At 51.4% G+C, this 13,122-nt stretch overlaps 1 protein-coding gene across 1 annotated transcript; it reads left to right on the forward strand.

Annotated features, from left to right (window-relative positions):
• Positions 1–2,673: 2,673 nt before the first annotated feature.
• CETP (cholesteryl ester transfer protein) lies at positions 2,674–11,795 on the forward strand (the record flags this gene model as incomplete). The annotated part of the gene is made up of 16 exons (XM_084270106.1): positions 2,674–2,818; positions 3,622–3,736; positions 4,395–4,529; positions 5,055–5,125; positions 6,162–6,249; positions 6,364–6,433; positions 6,720–6,780; positions 7,218–7,309; positions 7,575–7,754; positions 8,825–8,875; positions 9,214–9,381; positions 10,785–10,852; positions 10,972–11,014; positions 11,100–11,169; positions 11,496–11,581; positions 11,678–11,795. 16 exons carry the CDS (start codon positions 2,674–2,676, stop codon positions 11,750–11,752), a joined length of 1,518 nt encoding a protein of 505 aa, XP_084126232.1. The 3' UTR covers positions 11,753–11,795.
• Positions 11,796–13,122: the final 1,327 nt, after the last annotated feature.

The raw sequence follows: 13,122 nt of genomic DNA on the forward strand, positions 1-13,122 counted from the left end.
CACAGCCCTGGGCAAGGCGAGGCCTACAGCGTGCTGGATGTGTGGGACTGACTGACCGGGGGCCTTGTGCTGCCAAAGGCCTGTGCAGGATGGGAGCTGCTGAGTTTGGGTTTGTCCTCCTCCCCCTGCCAGCCTGGGGCTGACCTGCTGTGTGAGTGCTGGAGCCCGATCTGCTGAGGGAGCAGAGCATGGTGAGGATACCTGGAAGGCTCCTTCAGGAAGCAGCTGCAGGGTGACACAGTGTGTGTCGATGTGGCATGAAGATTAATGGTGCTGTGATGTACTTCTGCTCTGGACAGTGTGGGGAAAACAACTCCGGTTGTGGGGCAGGGGGTGAGCACCAGTGTGCGTGCATGGCCTTCAGATCCAGCCTTACATAGCAAATATTTATCAAAACAGGTTTTAGCCCCCCCTTTGCAAGCATGACGCAGGAGCTCAGGGGTTCAGCCTTTCTTTGGGTTTTAAAGCCAGCCTGCCTCCTGCTAGCTGAATTTAACCTCTGTGGGTTTTTAACCCTGGCTTGCCTCCTGGTAGCCTGACCTTGCACTGGGAGGAGGCTGGGCTGCCGTGTCCCTGCTGCGCTGGCCTCTGCCCGGTTACTCCAGGGCAGGGATGCTCACAGTACCTCCACATTCCACATGGCTCTGCTACCGCAGGCGGAAAGTCTCCAGCCTTCCTGTTCTCTCCTGAGGTCAATGCCCGGCAGTCCCCCTGTCCTCCCTTGCTCTCAGCTCAGGTCAGCTGCCAGCAGCAGCCTCTGAAGCGCCGAGGGACAGGGGAGCTGGCCTGTTAGGGGGCTGTGAATGCAATAGATGAACTGTGACCAGCACGCTGGCTCTGGCTTCTTGGTCTTTCTCTCTTTATCTACCCTGGGCCATCACTGATAAACACCCAAAATGCCCTGGCTTCCCCTTCATGTATGTGTGAAGTGCTGCCCTGGGCAGCGGGTTGGCTTTGGCCTCCTGGGTCCTGCTCAGCTTTCCTATGCAGTGCCTGACACCAGGCTCAGCGGGGCTGTTACCCTCCTGCAGTGGATCTATTCCAGCAAAACTCCAACTACATGCAGCACTCCTGAGTTTCTGGCCTGCAAGAAACAGGAACATGTCCTTCCGCTGCCCAGAGCTGTGCTGAGGATGCAGGCGATGTCCTCGCATGACACCTGGCAGCACCATCCGCATCTCTGCCGATTTCAGGGCCTCGCTGCCTCTGGTGCATTTGTGCTGTGGAGCCTGGGGTACCTCTCCTGGCTGTGGGATTGCCCCCACCCAGATCTTGGCCCCTGTTCCAATGCCCCTCAAACTGCGAACTGCTGGGGAGGGCTGGGCATGTGAGAGCCGACGGACAGCAACCAGAGCTGGGGCAAGGTTAAAGCCTCTGGAGTGTAAATCCTTTGGTAACACATCTGTGCCCTTTGCAGCTTCCCTGTGGAGACTTAGCCAGGGCAGCGTGGGTGCCACGCGAGAGCTATGCTGGCCAGACACCTCCTGGTTTGTATGTGCTTCCAGCTTTTAATTGTTGGGTTGTAAGGCAGTACCAGCTCCCAGCAGGCAGCCTGTCCTGGGCTGCCACGCTGCTCGGCTGGAGAAGCCTGGAGGAAGCCTGCAGATTCTCGGTTTCCCTCGGCGGGTCAGTGACCGCGAGTGCCTCCCACGGGGTACCTGAGGCCATTCACTTTCTCAACTCAGGAAGAAAACAGCAGGCAGGGTGGGGGCTGCTGGACAGCGGGGCTCCCTGGAGGAAATCTGCTGGGGAGAGGAGGGAGGCAGGCACCTTGGGGGGGAGTTGCTGAGATCTCACTTTTGCTTCTCCATCAGTCTTGCTGGCAAAATGTTTCACCTGCTGGGAGTTTTACTGCTGAAATAACTTCACTCTGTTTTGTCCTGGAGAGTGTTATGGGGTGGGTCCCAGTACCACAACAGGGGTGTGGGAGGATGGTGGTGTGCAGGACAGGTGTGCTCCAGGAGCAGATGTAAATTTGGGTTTCTGCTGTTTCCCAAATAGTAGCTGAGATGTGAGGTATATGAAAAGCTCTAGCTTAATGCCTCCTCCCCATCTGGAAGGTGGCAAATCAAAGATGGTCTGTAAATCCAGCTGAGAGGCAGAGAGCATCCCAGTCCTCTGGTCATGGAGCTCTCCACAGAGGCAGCAGCAGGAGGGACCCACCCTCCTTCCCAGAAGCATGTCTCATTTTCCTCACAAAGTGTCTAAATTCAGTGGAAGGGGAAGCAGTTAATGATGTAGATGCCTTTTGAACTGGGCTTTGCTGGAAAGTTGCTGCAGGAATGCAAAATACGTGGTATTTCTGTGTGCAGAGCAAATAAAGAACTGGCTGGAGGCAGAATGTGAGGCTGCTCCCTTGACTTTATCCCCTTCCTATCTCTGTCTCCAGCTTTCTCCTCGATGCCTTGGTGCATGCATGCCCTGAGTTGAAGCGGTCTTGGCAGGAGAGCCAAGTGTTGAAGCCCAAGCAGCTGCTGTGGGAGGAAGGCAGCGTGCAGCTTCACAAGTGTGAAGGAAGCTATAGGAAGATTAGGAAACGTGTGATGAGTTTTGATAACTGGAGGAAGCAGGTCATGTCCTGCTTCGAACGAGCCCTGCTTGGAGGTATGAAAGCAGCCTGTGCCACAGGCAAGAATCAGTCGATCTCATCGGCACTCTCGCCACTGGCTGAAGATGCTCCGGGCTGGCAGGATGAGGCTGGGGACCTTCGGGATCTTCCTAATGCTCCTTCATGCATCAGCAGCCTGCGAGTTTGGGCCCTTCCCTTACAGCTTCACAGGGATCGTCTGCAGGATGACCAAGCCTGCGGCATTGCTGTGTAAGTGCCTGTTGTATGGGGCTGCATTTCTTCCCCCTCCACCGAGACAAGTTAGTGAGAGATCAGCCAAGCAAGGGGGTTTCTGGCTTCCCTGTCTCTCATGGAAAATGTTTATCCAGTAAGATAAACTGGGGCACCTGAAGGGAGAGAAACAGGGGGGCTCTGGTGCTGTGGGTTTATTTGGGAGCATCTGGAGGCTCAGAGGGTGGGGGACAGAAACCCTTTTGCAAAGGGTGCAAACAGCTCTGTCCCATCTGCTTTGATGTCAGTACATGCAGAGGATGCTGCTGTGCCAAACTAAGAGAGGGTATTTCTGGAAGGAAAAAATCCTGTACAAGCATGTGACTGAGGCTGGAATAGGTGGAAAAATATTAGGAAAAGGGGTGCAGAAACTTGAGTCTCAGTTTTCCTTTGGAGACCCAACAGCTGACTGCAGTATAAATCAGCAGCAACAGAGCAAAGTCAACAGCTTGTGTAGTGTAAGGACGGGCACAACCTCGACCTTTTCAAAGTCTGCCCCTAAGGTGAATGTTGCAGGCAAGGGTCCCTGGGAATGGTCCTGCTGGTGACAGCTGAACCATGCATGCATGCTGCTGTCCCTGGCTGCCATCAGCTGTTAAGAGCCAGGGATTCATTATACTTTGTTAATCTGTATTTACTCTGAAGCTACTTCTGTATTTCCTAATCTAGTGGAAATGCTTTGGATAACACTCTCTCCAGGGCTTTAGTCCCAGGTGCGGACCTGCCTGTTCAGCCTGGAGAGGTTGCAGTGTGGTGTCTTTGCCCTTTTCTTCCACCGACAGTGAACCAGGAAACAGCACAGGTCATTCAGGCAGCGTTCAGAAACGCCAGATTCCCAAACATCACTGGGGAGAAGTCCGTGCGGCTCCTCGGCAAGGTGGCTTATGGGCTGACCAAGTGAGTGTCTGTGTCTCTGCGCTGGGGGAGGCGCGGGCTGGTGGAAGGGAATGGGAACCGGCCTCGGAGGGACCTTTGATCCAGCAGCTCCTGAGGAAAGCGGGCACATTGGAACGTTAACGTTTAGGCTGCTGAGGTATTAAGAGCTTTTCCAAGCCGGTGGGCAGGCAGCGAGGCAGCAGCACATCTCTGTCCCGCCGATAGATGGTGCCCGTGGCACGCTGAGGGGCAGAGGGGACCCGGCCAGGGCTGCGCAGCCACCGCTGTCAGCAGGGTGTCACTCGGCCACGCTTTGTGACCGACGAGGCTGGGTTTTGCCGTGCTACTGTTCTTTGGGGACATCAAACGCAGGGCACGTTTCCTGCCGTGGCCGACACGGAGCAGCCGGTGACGCGTGTCGCTCCGCGCCTGCTATTGAAAGCCGCCCCGCAGTTCGCACCTGATCACTGCGGGCGTGGAGCAGCGCACCCAGGCTGGGCAAAAGCACCACTGCCCCTGTGTGTGCCCTGGGGTGACTTCCAAAAGCTCCAAGTGCTTCCTGGAGCTGGTGCAAGCCCCTTAGAGACCCCCTCCCCATCCTCCAGAGCAAACCTGTCTTGCCTGATCACAGAAAACAGCCCCCGGGGTTGGGGGCTAACTGGCTTTCTGTTGTTGCTAGCATCCAGGTGAATGACTTGTCCATAGAGCAGAGCGAGGTGGAGCTCAAGGAGGACGATGCCATCCACATCGCCATTAAAAACGTGACAGCCTTCTTCAAAGGGACGCTGACCTATGGCTACGCTGGGGCCTGGTTGTAAGTACCTGGGGGCTGGCTGCTGCCGGGCACTGCTGCCCCAGCTATTGCTGCTGCCCGCAGGCAGGACTGGCCCGTGGCATGAGCAGATGTGGAAGGGCTGTGCTCCTCCAGCTCTCCAGCAATGGCAGCCTTGCTTACTGCCCAAGCCAGGCGAGATTTGATATGCTAACAGTGCTGTTTAGCCCCATTGCTGCTTTCCTCATCTCACTCTCCGCCTTTCAGTCCTCACTGTCACCCGCTGCATGAGGTGACAGGATGGCCAAAGGGCCAAGTTGTCCTCTTCCCCTTTGAGGCCCTATAATCTGAGTGAGGAAAAAGGGGTCTAACGCTCACGTTCCCTCAAGTGCCACTGAGGATGTGGCCTGCAATTATTTAAAGCCAGAGTATGTGACGTGGGCTGGTAAAGCTCTGCATGCTGCAGTGCACAAGCTGATGTCAGCAACCTAAAAACCCCCCTGGCTGATATGTGATCAGGAAGAAGCTGCTAAGCATTGCTAAATGTCCTTTCCTCTGCCGTTACAGTTTGCAGCTCTTTCATTCGGTTGATTTTGAAATCGAGTCTTCCATTGACCTCCAGATAAACATTGACCTGAGTAAGTAACAGCTGGGGATTGCCAGCTGCTGGGGCTTGGCCTGCGTGCCTCCTCACAGCAGCAGGACGGGCTGGGCGCTGGGCAGCGAGACCGGGCTGGCTCCGCTCACCTCTGTGGGGACCGGGTGGCATCCAGAGGCTGGAAGTGGGTTGCTGACGCCCTGTGCACACAGGGTAGGAGGCAACGTGGCTCTCAAAGGCCTTGTGGTTTTAACGGATCAAGCAGAGGAAGCTGATTGAAATAATTTAATGGAAGTAATGCTGATTTATACCAGCAGCGAGTGAAGAACAGTCTGGCCCCCTGGGCTGCCTTTAGGACCAGCTTTTCATCTCCTGCTGCTCAGGATGCTGGAAAAAGTGATGTTTCAAAAGAATGACCCAAATGAGAGCTTTGGTGCAGGAGGTCTGACGTTCCCTATAGCCCATCTTTTCAGCTGTCTCTGGACAGGCCCAGTGTGTGCTCTGGGAAATGAAGCCTCTTCCTTGGGAACATCAGTAGGCTCAGACTAGAAGGGAAGAGAGGGAAACTACATTCCTCCAACTCCCATAGGGGGTGAGAGGGATGTGGGTTATCGTATGTGCTTCATTTTCCTACTTCAAAATATGTTTTCCTGGTAAGGTCCAAGGAGGTGAAGAGCAGCATGAAGCTCTCAGTTGACAGTACATTGCAATTTCCAAGGTTTTTATGACTAAATTTCCTCCCTGCTCTGGTTTGTGGGTTGTTTGTACTGCCCAGGTTCTCCTGGGTGGTGTTAGAGGATGACCTAGTCTCTGAGGACAGGAGCTGGTGAAGCTGGCAGGTATCTAAACAAAGCATGAAGAGAGGTGCCTGGTACACTCGCAGGGCTGGAGCCTCATCTGCCCCGACTTCACAGGGTGATTTTGGAAATGTCCCCTGGGAGGTGTGGGGAACTTTGGCTGCCACTCTGCAGTGATGTCTTGCTCCAGGGCTGCAGTGCCTGCAAAGGGCACTTGTCCTCCTTGTCTTGGTAGCAAATTAGCTATTTTTGTTTTCTTTTTTCTTTCATCCTGTGCAGTGTGCCAGAAGGACCGAGTGGCTGCTGATGCATCAGACTGCTACCTGACTTTCCACAAACTGACACTTCACCTCCAAGGAGACAAGGAGTGAGTCCACCCCCCTTCAAAACTGGGGTTCCCTTGCCCAGCTGTTGGTCCCTGAGCATCGCCTGCCACGGGGATCGCTGGGTAGTTCCTCAGCGTGGTCCCTGTCTTGCACAGGCCAGGCTGGCTGAAGCAGCTCTTCACAGATTTCATCTCCTTCACTTTGAAGCTTGTTCTCAAGAGAGAGGTAAGGCCAGTCACTGCCTGCAGATGGAGGAAAGGTCAGTTTGCATGCCACGTGCCCCTCTGCTCACCTATGCCTACAATGCAATAGCAGCGTGCTTCTAATTCTTGTGAAAAACAACTAAAAAGAAACCACAAAACCCCCAGCTTGGATGGGGTGGAAGGTTGCACTAACATTGGGATCTCCCATCTCTGACCAACAGCACCCAGGTCTCCCTGTGCACCCCACCTCTACTCTCAACCCAAAATTCTCCCTCCATATTCCGTTCTTCTCTCCCTTCCTCTTGTAGGTCTGCAATGAAATCAATTATCTTGCCCAGGTGCTGGCAAATTTTGTACATGATTTAGCAGGTAAATATTCTTGGGTATCTGCTTTTTTTTTTTTTTATATGCAGCCTTTAACATTTGAGCCCCAGCAGGGCAGTAGCCACACCCATCAAAAAAGTCCTTGGAGAATGTGTTTGGGATCCTGGGCCCTCAGACAAGCAGCAAAATAAACCTTAGCAGTGCTATGCTTTGAAATTTCTGTGTCAGGTTGGTTTTTAAGGGTGACTGCCCTAGTTGAAAGACCACTATGAGTAATCACCCATATCGCAGTGGAGAAATTGAGTCCGTGAGCAGTGGCAGGATCAACTCTAGCACCCAAAGCTGTAGCACCCCCCAGACCCATCCCTGTGTCCTTTTATAACTTCAAGTCACCTTCTGCAGCAAGTCCTAAGAGTGACTTTAGGTGAGCTCTGTTTAAGGTCCTATTTCTGGCATGAGGTTTTTGTGTTTTCTTCCTGCAGAAAATTTTGTTCAGGATGAGGGCATCAGACTTGATATCTCCCTTGCATCAGTTCCTTTAATAAAAGCAAGTTACCTAGAATCACATCACAAGGTAAAGTAACCCGGGGCTGCTCAGAGAGCAAAGGTTTTCTGGTGAGGATGTCTGCTGGAGGGCTGGGAGGGGCTGGTCCATTCCTGTGCTGCAGCCAAGGGTAAGTCTGCAGCGTGGGCTGATGCCAGCCTGTTCCCCAGCCGAGCAGCGGGCTCTCTGCTCCGAGGCCAGCCGACCTCTGCCGTGCAACAACAACGCAGCTATCAACACTTTGCCCTGTCTCCCTGCTGTTTGTCATGGTCAACACACTTGTTTTCCTTTACAGGGCCTTGTCCTGTACAAGAACTACTCCCATGTCTTCAGTGACTCTGTTTTCTCCCCGTTGCTGCTGACTAAGTCCCGAATGCTCTACTTCTGGCTGTCTGAACACATCCTCAATTCTCTGGCTTCGGCAGCTTTCTTAGATAAGCGCTTGGTGTTGAACATCGGAGGGGAGAAGTTGCAGGTGACTATTTCAGGGTGGTTTCCTCCTTACCTCATGTATCATGTTTTGAAGAGAGAGTAAAAAAATTCTCTAAATGCTGTATTTTGGTGCGAGGTAGTTTGTGTAGAAGATAGAAATCTACAGTCAGTCACTCCATGTCAGAAATTGGTACCTTCTTAGCAAGTATGTGCTACCTTAGAGCTGGTCTTAGAGCTTAGAGCTTAGGCTACCTTAGAGCTGGTTGTAAAATGACATCATTTCCTGTGGGTGTACTGAGGTAGAAAGGGGATTCTTTCTGAATTCAGGAGGAAAGTGCTCAGACATACTTCAGGACTGGATGAGAAACTTAACATGAGCCAGCAGTGGCTCTTGCAGCTTGGGAGGCCAATGGTATCCTGGGCTCCATCAGAAGAGGGGTGGCAGCAGGGACAGGGAGGGGATTGTCCCCCTCTACTCTGCCCTTATCAGGCCCCAGCTGGAGTCCTGTGTCCAGAGCTGGGGCCTGCAATACAGGGTTCAGAGAGGGTTCAGAGGAGGCCATGAAGATGATTAGAGGGCTGGAGCAGCTCCCCTATGAAGGGAGGCTGAGGGAGCTGGGCTTGTTCAGCCTGGAGAAGAGAAGGCTGTGGGGGGACCTCATTGCAGCTTTCTCGTCCCTGAAGGGAGCAGAGAAACAGGAGGGGAATCAGCTTGTTAAAAGGGTAGACAATGGCAGGACAAGGGGGATGGATTAAAGCTAAAGGAGGAAAGGTTTAAATTGGATATTAGCGGGAAGTTTTTTATAGAGAGAGTGGTGAGGGGCTGGAACTGGCTGCCCAGAGATGGGGTGGGTGCCCCGTCCCTGAGGGTGTTCAAGGCCAGGTTGGATGGGGCCCTGGGCAACCTTGTGTAGCTCCAGGCCTGGAGGTTGGTGTCCCTGCCTGTGGCAGGGGGTTGGAGCTCTGTGACCCTTGGGGTCCCTCCCAGCCCATACCATTCTATGACTGGCCACAAGCCATGTGCCAGTGCTCTGGCCAATCCAGCCTGCATCAGTGCTAGTCATAACCTTGTCTTTTCTTTCTCTACGCCCTGTTTCTGGTTTGTTTCTGAAGGCGCTGTTTGAAATGGAAGACACAGAAGTGCAACGGAAGGTGGTGCAGATGGTAACGTCTGGTCCTATTCAGAGCATTTCATGTCAAATAAGGAACTTCTTAAATGGATTCTGTTGCATTGTAACATCTTGTGCCCTTCCTTCGACTCCTAGAGTCTTGGGTGGGCCTGATGGGGGAAAACAAAGCACTGGTGGAGAAACCCTTGTCCTTTGCAAGGAGGATTTCTGCCCCTTCTGTGCTGGCATGGCTTCCCTGAAACCCAGCTGAGTCACTGGGCTTGTGTGAACAGGAGGGGAACTGGGGACTGCAAAGGGGTGTTGTGAGTTGGACTGATGCTGGGAGGTGGTATGGGAAAAGCCTGACTCTTCTGTTGCTCCTTATCTGACCAGATTTTTCAAGGCACTTCCTATAATGACTCTGTGGCCAAGGTGTGGAGTCTCGCCCACCCCCAAATCTCTCTTGAGCCTGAAGGGACAGTCGTGAAGTCCTTGGTAGCAGTGGAGGTCAGCATCTTTCCTGCAGGAGAAGAGCCCCTGATGGTTCTGTACATGGAGAAGGTCAGTCCTTGCTTCTCCTGACTGTGAAGACCATAGGACAGGCCTGGATCAACCCTGGTGCTCGGGGACAGTAACAGTAGAGAGCCCCTTAGGAAGGGGGTGATGGCTAAGCCACAGCAGCTGGAAAAGGCATATCCAGCAGTCCCACCTCTGTCCCCAACATGTGGGGCTGGGAATGACACAGTGACCGTGCTGGCTCAACACCTTCTCCATTAGGCCAGCCCATCACTGGTGTGCAGGGTGGAAAGTGGGACCAAAAAGCTCTGAGCCCACAGTAACCGGTATCTGACACAGTGACACCCCTTTAGCTGAGATGTTTTAGGAAGGAATGGAGGCACCTTGGGAACATACTCATTTTGAAATCTCGTCCCCAAATTCTAGCTCTGGCCCTCACATAGAGGATGGTTGTCTCTGAGATGAATATACAGCTCTGAAGAATGCGAAGCTCAAAATTCAACCTTTTCCTCTATGTAGGCCTATAGGAAAGTTCCTGCTTACACTGTGTTTTACCCCAAACAGCTTTATACTGAATCTAAGGAGGCAGAAAAAAGAAATGCCAACAGCCTTGCTGTCATGGGTACCATCACAAGAAAGCAGGACATTTGCCCAGCCTTGTATTTATGGGCTGGTATGGACACTGAGCACTGCCCAAAAGCAAATCCCTACCTGTGGGTAGAGCAGACTCTTTAATTGAAAGGGTTAAATTGTAATCAAGAATAATTCCCTCCTGCTCTCTGCAAGTATCTCACGTTAGCAGCATGTTATAAGGAAATAGGCACGGTTTGGTTTAGTTCTTCCAGTGGCATCTTGAAAGATATTTCTGGTAGAGCTGCAGAAGCACTGATCTAGAGGTGGTCCCTAAAATTGTGGCTCTCAGGATGCGACCCACTCCTAGCCTGCCAGATCCCTGGCTGTGACTTGCTGGTGGATCACAAAACGTTCCTTGTAACAAATGTTTGCATACAGCAAAAGCAAGAAAATGAGCCTAAAATGGCCAGAATTCAGGGACTGCTTTCTTTTTCATTTTAGTTATAAATGATGGTAAAAGTACTCCCTGGGGCTGGTCTCTCCACATCCAGTCTGATGATCCTCTGTATTGAGAAGATGGTCATTGGGAAACAATACCCTATGTAACCACTTCCTTCCTTACACATGATTTGGTTCACAAAATGGCAAAAGCATCAATGTTGTGGATGAGCCAGTCCAGAGCCCCTCTGGCTGAGGCTGTGGGCATCAGGGAGGACCTTGTCACATGCAAATGAAGAAGTAAAATGCCACCCTTCTCTAGCAATATCTGGAGGTGAAGCCAGAGGGATGTTTGAAATCTGGGTCATAGAAAGTAAGCTAGGATTTCCGAATGCAAGATGAGCTACATCTCAGCTCTGCCATTCATCTCTCTGCAGGAAATCACGGTCACTATACAAGCTGCCTACGCGGAAAAGAAGCTCATTTTGCACCCTTTGGACTCCAGGTTGGTATTGTGGTCTCTTGGGGGTTTCATTACCCCTTTCAGCTTGTGTCTGAGCAGCACAAAGAGGGGATCTCTGCAGCCCTTGGTGACCTTTCCCCCCACTTTTTCCTTCCCTTCAGGACAGAGTTTAAAGTATTTAAATGCACAGCTGATCCAAGTGGGGTAAGTCCTAAGGAAGTACTCTCTAGCCCATTTGTGGATAAATGATGTCTTTCAAATTTTTTTGTGTGAATTTTCTGTTGTTCAGAGTGACCCATCCATAAGAAACTTCCTGCAGACAGTGATCTCTGATGTTGGGATCCCAGAAGTGATTTCAAGTGAGTTTTCCCTTTAGGGAAGTGCCATATTCCATAGATGCCAATGTCAGTGCTCATAAACCTAAGCACTTAAAAATATACATCAATAACTCTGAAGCTGGTGGGGTGGAACCATGTTACTGATGTGACTTTCTTTTGGATTCATTTGGGGAATGGGGATCGCTTAGTAGATGGCTGGGACAAAGGAAAGGTGAGTTTTCCGTCAGGCCAAAGGTTGTGGGGCGTTGAAGCACAATTAGCTTTTGGCAACAGGTAGTCAAGGTACATGATGAGCAGCCAGCCAGGGCAGCCATACCTGTAACTGTATGGGTTTACTGATTCCATAGGGATTGAACAAGCTTTGACTTCGTTGATGAACAGCAAAGGACTTAATCTATTTGAGATAAAAAATCCAGAGATCATCACAAGAAAGGTAAGCAGAATGCAGACACACCTGACTCTTAAAGCAATTCTTGGGAATGTGGCATAAACTAGTATAATACTTTTCTTGTTTCTCCTTCCTTTTTAGGGATATGTAATTGTACAACTTGACTTTAGCTTCCCAAATCATTTGCTTCTTGATTTTCTTGAGAAAAGCTTATAGAGCTGATCTCTTCATAAAGGAGCGTAGGAAGTTGTGTTCAAACAGACTGTGTACAGTGAGCCAATTAAAAGACGAGCTGATTTCAACTGGCTTCGGTTGAATTTGCTTCCCTTCCTGAGAAATGCTTCGATTTCATTGCAATCACAGTTCCATGGAGCCTTTCTCCTGCAAAGAGCTTGCAGTCTGCACCTCAATGCACGCTGCTTTTTCAGGATCTTGGAAGGACTTGTGCCTAGGAATGGGCGCTTGAAGTGTCTGGGCTCTGGGCAAGCACTCGGGAGCTGCTGCAGAAATGGGCTTTGCCCTGTGTTTGGTGTTTCTGTTGCTACATCATGGAAATGTAGCAACTCCTGTGTTTTCCTTTCCACCATGAACCAAGAGCATCCTGACCGTGGCAACTCTTGAGCAACTCAAATGACATTCACAAGCTTCAAGTAAGCTTAGAACCAGTTCTGCTAAAACCTGGGCATGGCTGAAGAAATAAATGGTTCTTGGATTTGCAGTGCAGTACAGTAAGGAGAGATTTTGTGCCCTAGGCACTTTCTTTAGAGAGTCTGTAGACTTGTGAAGAGGGATAAAAACTGTAAGGAAGCCAAAGAGACTGTAAGAGAAAGTGGTTCCGTCAGGTTCCTGTTTGATCCTACTACAATGCAATACTTTATGTGAAAGTTGCTCAGTTATTTTCCTGTACCAACTCATGCTTCCCTCTTTTTTAATGTGTGCTCACTTGGATGAGATCTCAGGCGACAAACGGAAGACTGTAACGGTGATCACATTAACAGGGGCTGATGTTATGGTATTCTCCTCTCACACAAAGCCATATTAAAGTTGGGGCTTCCACAATGAGCCCTGCAAGGCTGCTAACAGTGGCTCAGGCGCCCTGGTGATGGTCCATGGGCAGTGGTTCATGGATGACCTCCCTGGGGACTGTGTCAGGACTCTTGGGTGTGCTGCTCTCCCAGCCCCCAAGCTAGAGGCCACCAGCTTCCCCCACCAGTGCTGGGTTTAACGTGCTCCCTTCTGCTCTCAAGCCACCAATGCTGAGGTGCTATATTTCCTCTCTGTGTGGCAGTATCTGCTGAAGACTAGGAACTGGCTAATGTCAAGACAGGGCCCTCTGAATGAAGTCCCACTCGAGCTGTGAGCTTTAATGAGCAAGAAAGGCGATGACACTTGCTTTTTGTTCTGCCTTGGAGGGCCCTTGCTTTGCACCGGGGTGAGGGGAAGGTGCAAGCTGGGGCCGTTTGGTGGTGGCAGGCCCTTGGGGTTGGGCACGATGGTTGCCCTTGTATGGAGGAGTGCACACTCTGCTGAAGAGGGAAGAAGTGGGAAAGTGGCTGGTGGGATCCCTGAGGGTCAGAGGTGCCTCC

Source organism: Gallinula chloropus (genome assembly GCF_964237585.1).
Source record: "Gallinula chloropus genome assembly, chromosome: 13".
NCBI lineage: Eukaryota > Metazoa > Chordata > Aves > Gruiformes > Rallidae > Gallinula > Gallinula chloropus.